This window comes from Suricata suricatta, chromosome 13, assembly GCF_006229205.1.
Source record: "Suricata suricatta isolate VVHF042 chromosome 13, meerkat_22Aug2017_6uvM2_HiC, whole genome shotgun sequence".
Taxonomy (NCBI): domain Eukaryota; kingdom Metazoa; phylum Chordata; class Mammalia; order Carnivora; family Herpestidae; genus Suricata; species Suricata suricatta.
In genome coordinates this window covers 85,213,459-85,234,076 of record NC_043712.1, presented here as the reverse complement: position 1 = coordinate 85,234,076, position 20,618 = coordinate 85,213,459, and the positions used below count along the sequence as shown (strand labels likewise).

Sequence of the window (20,618 nt, the reverse complement as noted above, 5' to 3'; positions counted from 1 at the left end):
TACATGAAACAGAAGTTGGTGTTTTGATTTTTTACTTTGCTTTTCTGTTTGGAGTGTCATTGCAACTACTGTATTGTAAATGATGGAAAATAATTGCATATGTTAAAAAATATGAAACTTTATAAAATAAAAAAAAAGTAAAAATTTTAAATAAAAAAAAAACAAACAAACATATAACGGAGGTAGAAAACTTTGCAGCTTGCCTACATGTAATTACTCATACGGGCTGACGTGGAGAGGTGGTTTGGTAACTGGGTAACGTGCTGTCTTCATGAGAGGTGGCGCTGGAAGAGTCGAGACTCAGATCTGGACTCTACCTCTCACTAGCTGTGTGAACATAACCAAGTTTACGTTCCGGACCTCTGTTTCTTCCCTTCTACAATATGTCTTAACAGGCTGTAAGGATGAACAAACATGCACACGTAAATGCTTAGAACTATGCACATACTGAGCACTAATATGCTGGCCAGTAACTGTGTTCAGGGTACGGCTGAGAAGCTACTGTCTGCCTGGCACTTGCTTAGAGTATCCGTGGTCGCATTTACCGGTACACAGCCCATGACTGTGTGTGTGTGTGTGTGCGCGTGCGTGCGAGCGCGCTGGGAGTGAGGGTAGTATAAATGGCTGTGATAGGAAAAAGTAGTAAAATATGATAAAAAAGGTGCAGTAAAGTTCTGTGTATCAGGCACGGTAGTAACAATAAAGAGAATATAAAAGGAAAGACGAGGGAAGAGAAAAGGCAAGAGCTGAGAGCGTGGAACAGAGGAAGGAACACAAGCACCGACAGCCTCACAAACCAGAGGCAATTCTACCTTATAATGTTCAGTGTGAGTTCCCAGTTACCTCCCAGGAGACAACAAACTATCGCTGTGTGACGTAGGTTTTTGTCTTCAGGATACGCTTCCCCTTGGGTTTCCTACTGTTTAATAACTTCTCCAATCAAGAGAGTCACAGAAGAGTCAAGTAAATTGGGACTAAATTACTTTTTCGGCAGGAGGTACAGCTGGAAAGAAAGGTAAAGGCCCTGACTGCAAGAAGGCTTTCTGATTATGTGCAGATTTAACTACCTTCCTTTTTATTCTGGTCCTCTGTGATCAGGGTAGAGTTACCTCCGTTCAGAACGGGTACACAAGACCGACTCCAGGACAAGGAACAGAAACCACACAAAGGAATGCGGCGGAAGGAAGAAGGGAAGCATGTTGTGTGGGCTTCAAGCCACACACAAGAAATGGAAAAAGGAACTCCATTTGTATCAAACCGTGGTTTTCAGAAGATCCAATTTACCCATGCCCCGAATGCGATGTGTCACAGAATGCCCTCACAGCGGCAGCTCGTTATTCTGTTACCTTTTTCCAGAAGGACCGGATGGCATACTCAGTGTCTTCTGTAAGCTGAACTTGCTAGCAGGAACATTTTCAGCTGACTGGGATAGGCTGATGCTCCGATTCCTGAAGAACTCAAATCCCCCGCTTGAACTGGGTTCCTAGGATGACACACGATGTGCAGCACAGTTAGGGAAAGACACCATGCGGGTGCACGGGCCAGAGAAGCTGTGCACTTTTGCAACCGACCTGAGCTGTAGGTGTGGATGGAGGGGTCTCCGATTCTCCAGAGCCAATGGCTTTAAGAAATCGAATCATGTGTCGACACAGGTCCCATTTGCCTTGCTCCAGAGCTGTGTTGAACAGAAGGGTGGCATGTTGCCTACTTACTGCCGGAACTTCCATGTTCTACAGAAACAACCAAAGACAAGCATTCCTTTTAAAGGGCAGTTATCTGGGAAGCCTGGGCAATTCCTCACCTCCACGGTTCTAACCCAGAGAAGGAACACAGCCCCACTGCTGCGGGGGAACATTCAACAGTCCTCTCTTCCGTGTTCCTACTGACTCTGCAAAGCACTTATGCCATTTCTATTTTGCAGATGAGGAAACAGAATTCAGGAACTTATGACCAGCCAAAGAGAAAACAAATTTAGGTTTGCCCGACTCCAAAAAGCTCAGGTCTGCCTCCTGTGACAGTTTGTGGAGGATGTGACGAAAGTGCTTGTGGCTCTGGGCAACAGTCTGTAGCTGTGCTACACGACGGGCATCCTCAGTAACTCTGTCACAGCCTTAGCCTCGCCACCTACCTCGGCCTTCAGGGAAAGGCCAATTTAACTATACTTATTATGTGACAATCCACAGGAACGCTGGAATTCGGAAAGAAAAAGTTTCCAATTCCATTGTTTGGGAGGTCACTGAAAGTCTAAGGGGTGACCTAAAACAAAAAACAGCCGCATTATTTTGTATCTATTTTTATCCTTCTGTGTCTTTTTTTAGACTAGCCAAGGAATCACAGGATTTAGGGCCATCCGGCTTCCACTGGACTACTTCCTCTGGTTCTGATCAGTGCTCGTGAAGCAAATAAGCACATGAGAAATGTGCTCCAGGCAGAGTTTAAACCAAGTTTATGTTTAGATCAATGGAAGTGTGGCCTGCCCAATGTATATCAGACTGACAAGAACAACTAGGAAGCCCCTTTGTCAAACACACAGCGAAACACATTCTCAGGAGTCTCAACGAACTCATTCTTTGGAGAAGAACCCTGTGCTAGGAGGGTTATTACTGTGGCCACCCGAGTTTTCGCAGCTGGCTATAGGCAGCCTAACGCAAGGGCTCTGCCAGGACCCATGTTTCAACCAGAGCCCCCTTGGCGACTCCACACATGAGGAGAAACACTGGGAGCCTGTAGGAGGCTCAAATAGCTCAAATGAACTAATATTAACCCAAACCTGCCTACATTTAAGATAATTATTATGTTTCCTATGTAATATGTGCCTGCTATTATATGTACTATACAATATATAATATATATGTAGTATATACTACTTCACTGGATATGTAATAATATACAATATTATTCAAAATACTACCCTACACTCATTAATCAGTTTCAGGCCTATTTATGGACAAACAGGATTTTTTGGAAACCTTGCAGGAGCACCTGGGTGGCTCAGTCCATTAAGCGTCCATCTCTTGGTCTCAAGCTCAGGTCGTGATCTCATGGTTTGTGGGTTCCAGCCCCGAGTTGCGCTCTGTGCCAACTGCGCTCTGTGCAACTGGCCCTTGCAGTATTACTTCATAATATTCAAAAAAGTTTTCTGGGACACCTGGGTGGCTCAGTTGGTTAAGTGCCCAACTTCGGCTCAGGTCATGATCTCACAGTCTGTGAGTTCAAGCCCCGTGTCGGGCTCTGTGCCAACAGCTCAGAGTCTGCTTCACATTCTGTGTCTCCCTCTCTCTCTCAAAATTAAAATAAAAAAATAAAAACTTAAAAAAATTTTCTGACATCATTTGATAAGACGAAGTTCTTCCAGAAGAAGATATAAAATGAACAGAAAACCAGACTGCATTGATCCCTTTAACACAAACACAGTATCAACACAGGACATTTCTTTTTTCCTCTCTCCTAAATTTAAGCACATTAAGTCTTGTACCTCTGCAAGAGGAGAATCGTTACCTGTAAGATAATAAGGTAAGAGGCAGCTGTGTCCAAGTCCTGAGCCATCAAGCATTCCTCAAACAAGTCCTTAGGGTTTCCAACGGCTGCAAAAAGGTAATTCCACAGGGCATATTCCGTCTTCCTAGCACAGTGAACAACCGTCTGCAGGAAGAGGGGGAACTCGGTGATAAATTTGGCCACAGTGGGAAGCAGGGGGTCGGGAATGGGTTCCCGTGAGGTAGCTTCTTCTTCCAGCACTTCGTGGAGCATGAGCTCCAGCACGTGAGGGAAGTAAGGTAACGCAGCGCAGGACTGGGCCAACAGCAAGGCCTGCTCCCCAAGGTTCCTGACCAGCAGCTGACGGAGAATGTGGTGGAGGTAGATCTGTGAGGTCCTCTCCACAACACAGTAAGGGAAGAGCACCTCCAGCTGTTCCCAAGCACTGTTCCGCGTGTACAGAGAGTCATAGAGCAAAGTGTCGTTGACAGCACCAAGGACTAACGCGTCTTCAAACAGAACGGCAAGGGGGTAAATGTTGATGTGGAAAGGCAGCATGATCCGCTGGGACAGGAAGGAGTGGGGCTTGCGGTGATCCCTAGGGAAGAGGGGGAGCCACACTTTCATCCCTGCACCTCCACAGCTCAGCCACAGGGCCTCCAGGAGGTGACGCTTTTGTTTATTTGCTCGGCACGTGGTCCAGACATTTTCAACGGACTGGGCCAGCACAACGGGAGGACAGAACGGCAGCTGCAGAAGCAAAGACAAGATCAACAGTCTTCCTGTTAAATCTGCACATTCTGAAGCTCCTAAGTGCTACTTTCTGAAGCCTTTCGATATGACAGCACAACTTCTTTGGGGAAAATTAGGGGACTCTATTTGGAATTAGAGTTAATGAGAGTACCTTGTCTTTCTTTTAAAGTAGGTATATTTAAATCTAAAAACAAGACAAAACAAAACTCAAAGACCCCACAAACTTTATCAATTTATCCTACTTTCCCATTAGAATTACCAAATAATGCCTCAGCATTAACATCTGGACCATGGAACATTTTATTGTTTCAAAACATTCTTATTTACCCTTTACAGAGAGTCTTATACCTAGAGGCTTAGAGGTTGATATCACATGCTTTCCCAGTTGGCGACTCATAAGACAATACTCTCCTCTTAAATTCTTTTATCCCCTCACCCTTAATGTCTAAATGACTTTTATTTTACTCACAAGCTTCCTTTGGTTAGGGTGACTGTCCTTCTCCCGGATCTGAGGCCCCGATCTGTCCCTCTGCATCATGATGAGCTGTCCTGCGAGATTCAGCATAATGCTCTCTGCATCACGAGCCTGGAAGAAAAATTAGATCATGTTAATCTGCAGGTTCGCAGCATCCCCTCTACGCCCCCTACCCTACAATCCATACAGTTTACAAGCGAAAGCACCAACAGTGCGGTGTGCCATGCACAGCTGCTCTGCTGGGCAATGTGGAGAAGAGGCTGCTCTCTGGCCAGGGTATAACAAACCTGACCATGAACACGCTGTGATTCATGAACAGCGAGACAGAACATTTCTTTTGGGAAAGTGAGAACAATCTGACTAGATTAGGAATGTTATGAGAAAAACCTTTAACCTAAAAAACCTTTAATATACCTTTAAGGAGGGCTTGGAAAGCCAGGTTAAAAAAAAAAAGGCAGGAAATAAGCCATTACTTATGCTTCTTAAGTAAGAGAATTATTAAAAATTCCGAGCTATCCAGGGGCACCAGAGTGGCTCAGCTGGTTAAGCATCCAACTCTTGATTTTGGCTCATGACCTCACGGTTTATGGACTTGAGCCCTGCATCAGGATATGAGCTGACAGCACAGAGCCTGCTTGGGATTCTCCCTCTCTCCCTCTCGCTGTCCTTCCCTTGCTCACACTCTTTCAAAATAAACAAAATCTGAGGTATTGGCAGACATCATGGGGGTTGACTTTAAGAGTGAATAAAATAGTCTGCCTTTTCATTATGGAAAATTTCAATCAAATCTTAAAGTAGACGACTCCCTATTAAAAACCCTCTCACCCAGGGGCACCTGGGTGCTCAGTCGGTTAAGTGTCTGATTTGGCTCAGCTCATGATCTGATGATTTGGGAGTTCAAGCCCCACGTCAGGCTGCTGGCACAGAGCAGCACAGAGCCTGGAGTCTGCTTCAGATTCTGTGTTTTATTCTCTCTCTGCCCCTCCTCCACTTGTGCTCGGTCTCAGTCTCTCAAAAATAAAATGTAAAAAAAAAATTAAAACAAAAACCCCTCACCTGGCTGAAGGTTGAAAAATATTGTTTTACAGCGAAATATCAGATATCAAGATGTTTTCACTTATAACGAGAAAAGGCATTTTGATATTTTGATTTTTCAAAACGAATGAATGAATGAATGAATGAATGAATGAATGAATGAATAAAAGCTCACAAACACCACAGACACGAAAGGCAGGAAGGGAAGCGAATCGAAGAGGACGTCAGGCTGTCAACCTAGAGGAGGTACTGGCTACCACTGACGAGTGACGAGGAGGAGGGAAAACTGAATGGTTCCACTGCGTCGCTGATGGCAGCCGAGCGCCCCTGAGGACTTGCAAGTGAGAGAGGAGCAGAGGACAGGGGCACGGGAGCCATGGCGAGCGGCCGGCCGGGGAGGGGGAGGGGGGGAAACTTCAGGAAGGAGAGGGTGGGACCGCGTCCCAGCTCCAGGCTTGCAGACAGGATGAATTCAAGCCGCCATTATTATCCAGGGTCCAGTCAGAAAAACAGCAGATACCATACATATTCTATTGCAAAGTAGTTACTCAAAATGTTCTTTGGTCCCAGCCTTCAGACACTGCAGGGATGGTGTATAAGAGATGGCAAGAGCATCCAGAAGATTCATGGATTTTTGTCATTCATTTTTCTTCAGACTATGTCCGGGTAGGTAATGCGTGTAGTGAGAACTATCACGGGGATGCCTCGTTCAGCTGGCCCAGCATCCGACTTCGGCCCAGGTCGCGATCTCCCTGCTCCTGGGTTCCAGCCCTGCACGGGCTCTGCTGACAGTTCAGAGCCTGGAGCTGCTTCAGATTCTGTGTCTCCCTCTCTCCCTGCCCCTCCCCTGCTCGCTCTCTCAAAAATAAAAATAAAACATAAAAAAAGAACTGCTGTTAATTTACAAAAAAGCAGAAATTTAAAAAATAAAAATGACAAAATCTCCAAGCAAGTCTTACAAAGACCAAGAACTTTACTTGGAAAGAAATTATGGCTCCCCATTTGACACACAAAGACGTGAAAACTAAAAACTGGATTATTTTTCCATAACACATGAGAAATACCATACAACCTGGAGGCAGGAGAAGGAAAAACGGAAATTAAAAGATGTGTGGCAAGTGTAAGAGCTTGACAGTGGAGGACAAAGAAAAATGCACACACAACCCCAGGACTCAGAACAGTGTGCCCGCAGATGGCACAGAAACTCCTAACACCTCCCCGAAAGACCTCACGAGGACCTCCTACGATTCACCGCAACACTAGTGTTCACAATGACCACCAAGGAGTGTTAAAACAGGCGAATTTCACTACGTTTTCACATTATCTCATTAAACGAATGCACCCGCTTCTCTTCCCTTCATTTGTATCCATGCATTCAACACTCTCTGTATCACATAGGTAAGAACAGATGACCGCAACAGCACTTTCAAGAGATTTTAATAAGCTTTTCAGAAACAACATAAAAGCAGGGACTACGTGTATCCCCAAAATGCAAAGTATGAAAGAACCAAACACACCATCCCTTACTCTGAAAACTCCCTGGGAGAGGATTCTTCAGAGACCAGGAGCCCCTCTCATACGGAGGCCATCTCACCGTTTTTATACAGTTTTCATGGTTGGGGATTCTTCAGTTTGTAATATTGAATCAAGACTTGCCTTGCTGTAGCAAGCTTGGTCTTCGTTCTGTGCAAGATGTAATCACTTTCTTTCCTACTACATTTCAACTTCTTAATCTGCTCTTTAGCTTACAGATCTCTCCTTTCTGTGAAAGGCCCTCTTTTATTTTTTTAATTCCAATTAACATAGTGTTATGTTAGTTTCAGGTGTACAATATAGCAATTCAACACTTCCATACACCACTGGGTGCTAACCTCAAGTGTACTCCTTAATCCCTATCATGTAGTTCACCCATCCCCCCCACCTCCCCACTGGTGACCATCAGGTTTGTTCTCTATGGTTAAGAGTCTGTTTCTTGGTTTCTTTTTCCTTGGCTCATTTGTTCTGTTTCTTAAATTCCACATTTGAGTGAAATCCAATGGCATTTGTCCTTCTCTGACTTACTTCACTTCGCATTGTACTCTCTAGATCCATTCATGTTACTGCCAATGGTAAGATGTCATTTATGGCTTAGTAATATTCCACGGTGTATACCACATCTTCTATAGCCATTCATCTCTCAATGGATACTCCCATAGTTTGGCTATTGTCAATAATGCTACAACAAATACAGGGTATATGCATCCCTCTGCATTACTGATTTTGTATTTTTTTCTAGGTAAATTCCCGGTAGTGTGGTTACCAGATCATAGGGTAGCTCTATATTTAACTTTCTAAGGAATCTCTGTACCGTCTTTAACAGTGGCTGCACCAGTTTGCATTCCTACCAGCAGGGCATGAAGGTTCCTTTTTCTCTACATCTTTGCCAACACACGTTGTTTCTTGTGTTTTTTTATTTTAGCCCTTCTGACAGGTAGGAGGTGACAGCTAACTGTGGTTTTGCAGTTTCCTGATAATGAATGAAGCTGAGCATCTTTTCATGTGTCTGTTGGGAAGCCCTCTTAAAAGAGGGTACCCAGTATTCCTGGTGCCAATGACTGTGTGCTCTAATCTGGGATATACAAGAAATCCCTTTATTTTCCTTAATATGAAAACTTCCAATGTGATAAAAAAAAAAAGTATAGAGAATAATACAACAAACCCCCAGATTCCCCATCACCCAAATTCATAGTTATTCAAGACGTGCCCCATGTGCTCCATCCACCCCTTTTCTCACTTATTATGCCAAAGTATTTTAAAAGAAGACTTCATGCTGTTTTACCCCCATGCTATGCAACTCTAAAGTACTTGGGATATTTGCCTATATAATCATCATGCCAGTACCACACCTAATAAAATCTACAGGTATCTCTAAGGTCACCTCTGTATCCATATCTAGTATCTCTAATTGCTTTAATAGTGTCTTTTTATTTGTTTTAATGTTTATTTATCTTTGAAAGAGAGAGAGAGAGAGAGAGAGACAGAGAGAGAGAGAGAGAGAGAGAGAGACAGAGCATGAGCAGGGGAGGGGCAGAGAGGGAGGGAGACACAGAATCTGAAGCAGGCTCCAGCCTCCAAGCTATCAGAGCCTGACACGGGGCTTGAACCCATGAACTGTGGGATCATGACCTGAGCCAAAGTCAGACGCTTAACCAATTGAGCCACTCAGACGCCCCAAATAGTGTCTAAAAAATTTTTTTTAATGTTTATTTTTGAGAGAGAGAGAGAGAGAGAGAGAGAGAGCGCGAGCGAGCGCAAGCACACGCGCAAACAGGGGAGGGGCAGAGACAGGAGGAGACACAGAATCCAAAGCAGGCTCTGAGCTGTCAGCACAGACAAAGCACAACATAGGGCTCGAACCTATGAAGTGCGAGATCATGACCTGAGCTGAAGTGGGACGCTTAACTGCCTGAGTCACCCAGGTGCTCCAATAGTGTCTTTTTATAGCCAGTTGAAATCAGGATACAAATGAACTTAAGCACTGTTTGATTGTTACAGCTCTAAAGAATTCTTTATTCTTAAGAAGACTCTCCTCTTATTTTGTTCCCCCACATTCCTACAGTATGTCTACATTCTGCTTCCTTGTGGTTATAAACTTAACCTCTATTCCTGAATTTCCTATGAATGGAACTGGACTCTAGAAGCTTATTCAGGTTCAGTGTTTCCGGCAGAATTCTTCACGTGAACTAACGCTGCATCACCCCGCGAAAGCACACCACACCTGGCTCTCCCAGGCGTAGTCATGCTGATGGGGGTTACTAAGGCCACCTCGTCTCCTCACTGTGAAGTCCCCCACTGACCTTCCACCTGGTCACTGTCTAAATCTGTTATTTCCTCAGGGGCTGCAAAATGGTGACTGTGTAATTCTTAACTTCCTTCCATATCTTTCAGCTATAATTCTTCTGTAAAATAGAACTTTTCCTTATATCTATGACTCTCTGGCTATCAAGAAATACAGTTTGCAGAAGAAACGGGATCTAGAGTCTAAAGGGGAGGAATGAAAGTGCCTTAACGTGAAGTAAAAGACTGGGAAGACAGAGATGACAAATACATCTACACAGAGTTTTCCTTTGAAAATGGGTTCCACATTGACATGAGGTTTGGAAACCATTCATATAACAGAAGGAACCTTGGAGGCACCCGGGGGGGCTCCGTCGGTTAAGCGTCCAGCTTTGGCTCAGGTCATGATCTCACAGTTTGTGAGTTCGAGCCCTGCATCAGGCTCTGTGCTGACAGCTCAGCGCCTGGAGCCTGCTTCCGAGTCTTAGTCTCCCTCTCTCTCTGCCCCTCCCCCACTTGAGCACTCGCTCTCTCTCTCTCAAAATAAATAAACATTAAAAAATTTTTTTCAAAGGAGGAACCCTGGAAGTTAAAAAACGTGGGTTTAACCACAAACTAAGGCATTATCTTTTCTCTTTCCTCACAGTTGACTAATCAGAGAGTGCTTGTATTTTATAGTCACTCTACTTCTTTCCATCTTTTTTGCTGGCAAGTTGGGGTCACTGGCACCCTTCGCTCAGATGGCTGCAAGGGCCTCCCAGCTTCTCTCCCTAGACCCAGTTTTGTCCCACTCTGGTTCATTTTCCTTCTTACAGTTAGAATAAACATTACGAAGCTTATATTTAATAATACGCAGCTTAAAATACTTTATAGACTTTCTGATAAAGCCAGACTTTAAGATAAAGTCTAGTCACTGTGAAGTGCTTCCAACTCCCTGACTGTGTCATCTTCTCTCCTACCTGTGGGCCTCTCTGCTCTCCGTTCCCACTGACCTGAAATTCCCACTCTTAGATAACGAACCTTCATCCTTTGGGTTTTAATTTAAACGGTACAGAAATCTCTGCCTAGACTATTCCACGTCTCTGTAAATACTCTTAGTGACCTATACTACTTTCTGGTATGTACATCACCATTATAATTAGTTATGTACATAACTATTTCTTTATTGTCTGAGCAAAACCAAGTTTGTTTAGTTTGCCACTGTAACCCAGTATCTTCACAGGGCATTTTAGACACTTAATATTTACTTGCTAAACAAATAAATAGTTCTTGGTATCAACTTAAAATGCTATAAATTGAGATGAAACTCTAGAAAGCGCTGATAAGGGGATGGTACCTGCTGGGGCATTTTCAGGGTGATCCCATTCTCTGTGCTCACTGATGTCAGAGTGACTGACACCACCAGGAAAGGGTGAGGAATGTAGCGTGACATGGAGACTTCTTGAAGAACCTGAACACCAGCAGTAGTATTGGGACTGCAAGAAAAGAGAAAGACACACCTCAACATTAATGCTAACAAGCTTTTTTGTCCCCTTTCTTTCCTGCTATCAACAGTGTCTGATTCGGGCTTGTGGAGGGTCCACTCCCTCCTCCCCAAGGGTCTTTCAAGCAGCGGGCTGGTGAGGCTGACATATACAAAACATACACATGGAAATGAGGGAGAAGGAAAGGGAAGGAGAAGTAGGGGGACCTTAGAAAACTAGGGGAAAAATAGGAACACTTTAGTTGGTTGAGAAAAGAGATGGGTTCTATCCGAGGCCAGTAAAACTTCCTAATTTTTATCTTTACAGTATTTCTCCATCACTAAGCTAGTGCAGCAAATACCAACTTTATGGCTATTTTAAAAAAGAAACAAATACACATCACAAGATTAAAATAAAATTCAAGAGGTGGGGTCTAAATGCTGCAAGCCGCCTGGACACGGAGAAGATTACAGGCAACAGAAAACAGCGACAGGGCCTCGCAGAGTCCCCTGCCACAGAACCCAGCCATCTAGCTCCGGGGACTTCGGTGCGCTGACAAAGGACATGCTTCCCAAGGCCTTAAGCCAGGGTTCAATTTTCCCAAGTGTCTAGAACTTTAGGAGAGCTGGTAACCACTTGTTTTCAAGGCTGTGGAATAGAACCTTACTTCTAAATTTCCCCAACCCAAACTAGATTTTTTTCCCCAAGCAAATCCAGTAAGATTAGCTGGAGAAGGTAGCGCAGGCTTTTTTTATTTATTTACTTAGGTAGCTAAAAATAAAACTACATGAACATCACTAAGTATAACATTTCTTACTTTTTTAACTTCTAAAACAAAGGAAACTAAATGCAAAATTAGAATAACTTTTAAGAAAATAAAAGCCACAGAGGAAACATAATACATGAAGCAAACAGGGATTCGTCCATGCTACGCACTCACCCGTCAGATTTTCTTTCAATGCTGTAAAGGCATATTGAACAGTCTGCTCTAAACACAATCACCATGTCCCGGAAGACACTGAGCAGTAGTGTTTCTGCTTTTGCTTTGGTGACGTGAGCGAAGGCATTGTCCAGATTTGATGTTCGCAAATAAACTCTGAGCTGAAGAACACACACACAAAAGGAAACTGTGAAAACAAGATATCTACAATCACAGATGACTAAATACTTTAGACATGTTTTTTATCTACTTCTTTTCAAGTAAGAGAAATTTAAAGACTAATCTGAGCACTGATAATCTTTATATTTTCACAGGGTAAGCTCCTCTACAAACAGCCAAAAGAAGAAGTGATTAGAACTGGGAATGTAGGGGCACCTGGATGGCTCAGTCAGTTGAGTGTCTGACTTTGGCTTAGGTCATGATCTCACGGTTTGTGGGTTCGAGCCCCGGGTCAGTCTCTTTGTTGACCTCTAGCTCGGAGCCTGAAGCCTGCTTCATATTCTGTGTCTCTTTCTGTCTCTGCCCTTCCCCTGTTCACACTCTGTCTCTCTGTCTCTCAAAAATAAATAAATGTAAAAAAAATTCGAAAACAATAAAAACCCAAGGATGATCTAACAAGGTAGCTCTTAAAAAAAAAAAAAAACTGGGAATGTATGAGGTACTCTTTTTTATTTTTTTAAAGCTTGAGAGAGACAGACAGACAGACAAAGCAGGTGAGCATGTGCATGAGCTAGGGAGGGCAGAGAGAGCAGACAGAGAGAGAGAATCCCAAGCAGGCTCTGCACTGTCAGCACAGAGCCCAATGTGGAGGCTCAAACTCACAAATCATGAGATTCTGACCTGAGCTGAAAGCAAGAGTCAGATGCTCAACTGACTGAGCCACCCAGGTGCCCCAATGAGGCTCTCCTTTTTAAGACCTGAATATTTAGACCTGATATAAGTAGACCAGCAGTTTTTAAAAATATAAACATACAAATCAATAAATTATAGCCATCTTTATAAACTTCTCTGCTTTGTACAATTTTTTAATAAACTACAGAGAGGATGTCTAGCAGCTAAAAATCCTTAGAAAAATTTATCTTACAAGTCTGAATTATCTCTTTAAAAATTTTTTAAAAATATTTATTTTTGAGAGTGTGCACACGTGTGCAAGTGGGGAGGTGGGAGGAGGAGGGAGGTATAGAGGATCCAAAGCAGGCTCTGTGATGACTAGAGAGAGCCCATTGTGAGACTAAAATTCACGAACTATGAGATCATGACCTGAGCCAAAGTCAGATGCTCAACAGACTGAGCCACCAGGTGCCTTTTAAAACCATGTTTATTTATTTTTAACATGTATGCATTTTTGAGAGACAGAGGGAGACGGAACATGTGCAGATGAGGGGCAGAAAGAGAGGAGACACAGAATCTGAAGCAGCTCCAGGCTCTGAGCTGTCAGCACAAAGCCTGATATGGAGCTCGAACCCACAGATTTCGAGATCATGACCTGAGCTGAAGTCAGATGCTTAAACGACTGAGCCACCCAAGCACCCCTAAAAACTATGTTTAAAGTAGTAACCTGAAAGTCTCACTACCTAAAAATGCCAAATTCTTGATTTAAAAATGATTTGTTCATTTTCCAAAAATTATTTTTATATTAAACCAAATAGTGCTTAGTACCTTTAAAATATAAAAATCTCTTGTTTCTGAAAGAAACAAAACCTTACCTCTTCTTGGTGGTCACTTATGTTGTAACACGCCAGGACAATAAAATCATTCCACCAGGCTAAGCCACCAGTCACAATCATATTTTGTTCCTTACAAGATAATAAAAAAAACGATTTACCTTTATATATGCTGCCAGAAGTTACAATAAGCAACACACTTAATAAAATATTCCTAACAGACAATGAAAGCCCAGGTTATTTCTGCTCTCTTCTCCACACCCTCTATTAAGTATTACTCTGGGGCCTTTAATAACAATGATCCATATCCCAGTTTGAATATACAAACATTTCTGTAAATAAATGGATACCATGCAGCATCATTATTCCCCTGAATATTTAGCTGACTTTGGTTTAGATTCTGGCTTTATCACTTACGACCTGCTTGACTCTGAATCCTAGCTTCTCTTTCATAAAACAGGGAGTAACATCAGTGCCCTTGCTGAGTTACGAAGATCAGCGAGGGGACCAGCGGGAACGACCCTGAAAGTGCACCGCAGGCCCCTAAGTAACGGTAACTTCACGTCTTCTCCTAGTTGATTCGTGCCAAAATCCAACCACATGTGCTACTCGAATCTTTACATCACACACTGACAAGGGAACGGTCTCAGGTCTTGTGGAAATTTATTCTGGTCACACCTGGTGACCCCAACATGGAATGGAAGAGGAAATCCTCAAGTTAAAAACCAAACGTCTCAATACCCTTTACCAAATATCAAGAACTTTATTAGAACTCTTACATGTAATCCAACATCGTTTTTTTATTAACTAAATTTTTAAATCTGATTTGATTTGATTTTTTATTAACTAAATAGTGGTTTGCTTTATAGTTCTCTTATAGTCTGAGAAATCAGGTTTTAATTTCAAAAAGACTAACCTGGGTAATGTTTCCAAAAAGTTTCCATTTTTTGGTGAGTAAAGAGTAATGTGCAAAACCAAACTTGCCAACCACAGCAATATTCTGTCCAAGTTTATCAATAGCTGAAAACTAACAAAAAAAAAATTAAGAACTCTTCTTTGATAGCCTATATACTCTATTAAATATACAGAGCTTAGCATTATTGTGTCAGGCAAACAGACTACTAATATATGTTTGCTAAGTGAATTAAATGTAAAATGCTAAATATAAAAATCTGAATGTTTATACACAAGTTATATTTGACCAAATTATATATGTTCATATGCTAACAATATACAAGGGAAATCAAGTATTAAAATGTTACTTTTATCAATGCACCCACCTAAAAGGCTCAATTCCCAGAATGCCTCTTGCAGCAAACGCTATTCAATACAAGTTAACAACAACAGAAGAAAACAACTCACCCGTATAGGCCAATTGCTCTCTAGATAGGTGTTGGAAATCTACAGAAAATAATACATCAGTTTGGTAAGACTTACAACAGGTATTTAAACTTAAAGAAATTAACGTCACAATATGAAATTCATTTTCCTAGACAATGTTTAGTGTTCCCAAATAACAGGTATTACTAGCAGAGTACTTGGAATTCACCATTTGAATACCAGCCAATATTTCACATCTCCTGCCTTAACCATTTCATTATGAATTTCTAGACATGAGGCTTTCCTACCCTACACTGCTTTTTCTCCAGGCAATTTTTATTTTAAATATTGAATATGCAATAAATACCCACTGACCAATAAAAAGAATTGTAGAGAACCAGTCACTAGGATAGCCAACGGCTGTAGAGATGGACAGTCTTGAGTTTGCTGACTGGCACCACTCCAAAACCACCTTATCTGATAAAATTAGAGCCTCAGCAAGTTTATTTTGCTTTTTAATGGAGCCATTTAAAAAATAATTTCTGCATCTTCTGATTAAAATAGCAAAATACTGCTTATAAAACTTAAACAATATAAAACTGTACAAAGTACAAAATGAAATTCTGTTCCATCATTGCTCTAGGGATAACCACTGGTTAGTTTTTATTTCATCTCAAAACAAACATCCATACACATGTAGGAGTACATACAGGCTACTCTTTTTTCACTAGGGTATGTAACCTACTCATCTATAAGAACTCTTAATTACAGATATTAATTTTCTTTTTCAGATATTAACTCTTAATCTGCAATACTAGTACTAAATATACCCCTGCCATCCGTCTTACATCTCTGTGCCTGGTGTCTTCGTATTACTCTTAACAAGAATTTTACACTTAAAAGATTCTTAATCAATGTAGATGAAGTAAATTCCAGCTTTAGAGAGACTGCTCTCTCTCCTAGCCAACTGATTAAGCACTTTTCACGAGTACATGGTGAGTGTGGGTGAAACTTAACAGAACGAACAAGGGAAAAGTCTTCTGTTCGTAGAATAAAAGAACCTCAATTTATCCAAATTCATCTTCATTGTACTCAAAACGCATTATAATTGTTTAAAAAGAAAACCAAATTTAAAAGCCAGTTAAGATTTTTTTGCGTAATGTGAAAAGAAAAATCAATAAAAACAGCAAGCTGAAAACATCTGTATTATCCTTGATAAAATTTATCCATAAAACTATTTGTTAGACTTCATTTATTATCTAGTCAGTCAACCTAAAATCCAAATAAATGGTATATTTATTTGGTATACTAAGATATACATTTGGTATATTCGGAAGTTCTCAGCCCCGGTGCTGGCCTGTGGAAGCCTGCCTGCAGAATTAAAGATGACACGGTCACGACACATGCTGGAAAAAGGCTTAACACGTATCGTAACACATACACTGCATCAGCCGGGCCAGCTAGTCGAGCTCCCGATGCCGGACGACAGGAGTTCAGAAGCTCGGTAACGTGAGGCAGGAATGACCAGGTTCTGAGAGAAGAGTTCAAAGTGTTTTGTGGAGGCAAAAATTCAAGGCCCTGAAGAAGGACGTGCCCGGAGGACAATGGAGCCAGCGGCCAGAACACTTTCCGAGAACCTCACTCCCCCGAGCCTTACATGTCTCCCTCGCATTTATCAACGTGGGTGGGGAGAGGGTCAGGTGCAGCGTCCCTGCCGGAGGAGACTCCAACTCGGAGGGTCCTAACGTAGGAACCAAGGTTAAGTTTTATCGTATGATCCACACTCTGATGAGTACCTCTGTGAGAAAATAATTTATTCTTTTAACCTCTAAAAACATTTGAGGTGCCACAAACCACAAAGGTTTATTTTCAAAGCTCAAAGTGTAAGTTTAAAATGAAGCTTTATTTCTGATGCAGTTGTGTGTCTGGAGACACTATGAAAGAAGAACAAAAACTTTCATTTCCCCCAGTAGGTCACATTTACTGATCTACGTGTCCCCTGAACTTTGAGCTCTGTCCCCAATACTCAGAACAGGAAATCGTAGAAGTAAGAAAAAAGGAAGCCAATGAGTCATGAAGAGTTCGGGCCAGGACTGCAGACTCAGGGCACGATGGTCACGCCACATCACTGGGAGACTGAATGCTAAGGGACAGAATCTTCATTCGTAACATTTTAGGATTTTTCTCAGTCTCCCAAAAAACCTAAATCCATCTTTCCCCCCACCCCCCTCCTTTAAAGTCATTTTGCTAAAACCTATCTCCTGCCTAGACAGCTTCTGTCTGTAGCCGAGGAGACAGAGAGCGCCACCCCCCTAGCTGGTGTGCTCCGTGCCCAATACCACACCTGGTGCATCTGATCCACATTCGAAGAAGGAGAGCAAATCATGTATAAGTGGAATAGCCTTTAAAATCCTCTCTGTTGACATCCCTGGCATATTTTGTGAAGATTATTTTTTTTCCAGTTAGCCAGGTTAACTATAAAACCAACATTTCAGAACAGTGGATGATAACGATTCATGCACCTTTCAGAAACAAATGTTTCTATCACATAATGTACTGGGTGTGAAAATGAATGGCAGTCCAATATACTTTAGGAATATCCCCTAAAAGCACAAGGGTGGTGGTGTTTTAATTTCACACTATTTGTGCTCTATTTGTCAACAAACAACTTGCAAAATTTTTTAAATTCTGTACCTAAGAAAACAAAAATAAAAAAGAACACATAAGAAAAGCACCATCTCTACCAGTAACTACAAACCAGACTGGCAACAAGTATGCACGTGTATTAAAGGGAAAAACGTATTTAACACCAAATCTTTTGACCAGGAAACCAACAAGTATAAGGTGGAAGCCCTAAATAAACAGAAAATCCAGTGGTCTAGATGAGGGACAGACAGAAGCAGAACTACTTGGAGCTCATCTGGTGACCTCTAAGCTGTATGTGAAGAATACAAAGTATAAATCACGTAAATAAACAACATCACTTTGATGGTGGATGTGGACACTTATCCTAGAGAAGAGCATGTGCTGAAGGGTAAGAGGCACCCACATTTCTTCAGGGAATCATTACCAATGGCTGAAAATCCCAGGAGGTAAAGCATGACATTACATGAACTAAACCACCATACCAAAACACCCCCACAGGCTGCGTGGACTCATTTGGCTAGAGTGCCAGCCAACAAAGTTCAGGGCAAATCATAACGAAACACTGCCCAACAGGCACATTCTAGGTCTAAGCTCACGGTCAACAGTATATGATTCAACATTTAATACCTAGAGGTTTGAAAACGGGTTAGACTGTTAATTTTATATTATGGTAAGTTTAAGTCTGACACTACTCTGCTTTGCGACCTTGGGCAAGTCACCTTACTTCTCTGAGCCTCGGTTTCCTCAGGTAGAAAATCCAGTTGGACTACATGTTCTCTAAGGTCCTCCCAGCTCTAAAAATTCTATGAGTCTATTATAACTTAATTGTTTCTGGGACTAGAACTCTGACATTATTTTTATTAGTTTTACGTTAAAAAAAAAAAAAAACTAGGTAAAGCTAGAGTTAAGTTCATCTTTCTGAATATTTTAGGTATCTAAAGAACAAAATAACAAAAGAATCTTCCTAAGCACCTACTTTATCTAAAATGGTAAAATCAGTGTAATATTCTACTAATATGGGATATTTCACAGATGGCTAAGAATCACAGAATCACTGAATTTTTGAGCTGAAAGGAAATTCAATTTTTGTTATTGCCTGATGGATTTTTGAGTTCCAGACCTACCTTCTTTGGTCCTCTGCTCTACTTGGCTCTCTGGCAACACAGACCTGGCCAGGCAGAACTGGCATTGATGCTAGGTCAGTGTAGAATGAATAGTTCAAAGTATGGGGAAATGAAAATAGCAGAGAAATGGCTATAGGAGAGAAGGGAGCAGTGGAAAATTTTAGTCAAGGAAGTAGCTGATGCAGTTTTATTTTATAATTGTTACTAATTATAAAATGGTATGCACACTGTTTGATTTTATGAATTTATTAATGTTAGGTTAAACACATTCTCAGGTAGTGTGTTGCACAGGCTAGTGCAGGAGACACTCCTTCACGGCGCCCTACAATGACCCCTCTTCTGTCTCTTGGTATCTCCAGAGTCAGCTGAAAATCACATGGGTACTGAACAAGCGAGGAGACTAAAAGCACAGGCTGGAGGAGGGCAGAGAACTGTGGAAATAGCACCCGACTAAAAGAAGCTAACCCAAGAGTAGGCACTGACGTACTGAGGACATTTTGGTATTAGAAAGGGAAAGAAAACACTCACGACTTAGAGACCCCAATTTATTGATTTACTCAAATTAATTTTATTTGGTGTCAAAATTCAGAACTAATTTCCATGTTCAATCCCAATGTATCAGAATTATTCAAAGAAACTGCTCATTTAAATGTTATACCAGAATGAGTAATTTGGAACAAGACTTATGTAGTGATCCTATTATTCATAATAAGGTTCTAGAGTGTGAACGTAAGTCTGCAATGTAGGTTCAGGGTCAGGCAGTTAACCTCGACATACTCATGAGGATTATTACCAGGTCAGCTGCACAGGGTCCTCGTGGACACTGTTCGTTTCCATAAAATCACTACACGTTTGCCTATGCAAATCTGCAGAGCTAAATTTATACCAAAAAAGAAATAAAAAGGCTGACAGTTGTGTAAAGTTTTGCTCACTCAGAGGGCAGAGCACACATCTGCAGTTTGGGGAGCTGTTTGCTGCTAGTGGGCTCAATGCAGTGGAGACCATGCTACATCAGTGGCAAGAAAGGAAGACGACGAGACAGAAAAGCAGAAGAGAGATGTGACAGTCAGAAAGGCTACAAAGCTTCTCATCTTCTAGAGACACAGAAGAAATATTTAAAACTCTGCTCCAGGTGCTACCTTAGCAAGGACTGAGTCAACAGTAACCGAAGACTTACCTGCACCACATGCCAATGCCGATGTCCAAGCAAAGTGCTTAAACCCTGGGCCTCTAATCCGCTGTCTGCAAAGGGGCTCCTGGGCCCAGCAGCCTTGTGCTCAGGGCGTGCGGAGGAGCCCCTGGCGTGCTGAGTTTGTGAGGCCTCTCCACAGTTCAGGTACAACCGATCCTCCCCCTGAAGCAGCACCTGCTCCTGGTTGCTCTGGATGAGGGAGAACGGAAGCAGAGGGCAAAGGAAGAAAGCAAACAAAACAACTCGGTCTCAGGTAAAGGAAAACACGGTAACACACGGATTTAGCATAACTCTAGGAAATGCGCCATGTTTCTCAGCGCGGATTTTCCTCGCCGAGGACACAACTACGTAATGACCTCATGCACTGTTGCATTCAGAGGGCACGGCCAACAGTTTCATGATTCCTTCCCAGCGTAAACAAAACTTGTGTCACAGTCTGTTTTATCACACAGACCCCAGAATGTGACCTGGTTTACGACTGTTGCACAGCGGTGTCCTTCATTACTATTCCAAAAGGGCAATGCTGGGAGGGATTTTCCAACTGAAAACTGAACACAACTGCTCATTATCTACAAACCAATTTCACACGAAACGTCTCATGAATGGTGGCAAGAACATGTATCTGGTCGGACAGTTTGTGTGCATGTGTTCACCATGCGCCCATATGGCAAGAAGGAGGGGATTGCAAACGGGGATGATGGGCTGCTGAAGGA

General features: G+C 42.1%; 1 protein-coding gene across 4 annotated transcripts in view; it reads right to left on the bottom strand.

Moving 5' to 3' along the window:
• RIC1 (RIC1 homolog, RAB6A GEF complex partner 1) overlaps positions 1-20,618 on the bottom strand; it is a 106,383-nt gene that overhangs the window by 9,876 nt on the left and 75,889 nt on the right. For all 4 annotated transcript variants that reach the window (XM_029920124.1, XM_029920126.1, XM_029920127.1 and 1 more), the window contains 10 exons: positions 19,891-20,094; positions 14,986-15,024; positions 14,540-14,650; positions 13,666-13,755; positions 11,960-12,120; positions 10,893-11,031; positions 4,700-4,816; positions 3,499-4,227; positions 1,572-1,730; positions 1,347-1,483 (listed from right to left, as the gene is read on the bottom strand). In XM_029920124.1, the coding sequence (XP_029775984.1) occupies positions 1,347-1,483; positions 1,572-1,730; positions 3,499-4,227; positions 4,700-4,816; positions 10,893-11,031; positions 11,960-12,120; positions 13,666-13,755; positions 14,540-14,650; positions 14,986-15,024; positions 19,891-20,094 (1,886 nt within the window). The remainder of the gene's footprint in view (positions 1-1,346; positions 1,484-1,571; positions 1,731-3,498; positions 4,228-4,699; positions 4,817-10,892; positions 11,032-11,959; positions 12,121-13,665; positions 13,756-14,539; positions 14,651-14,985; positions 15,025-19,890; positions 20,095-20,618) is intronic.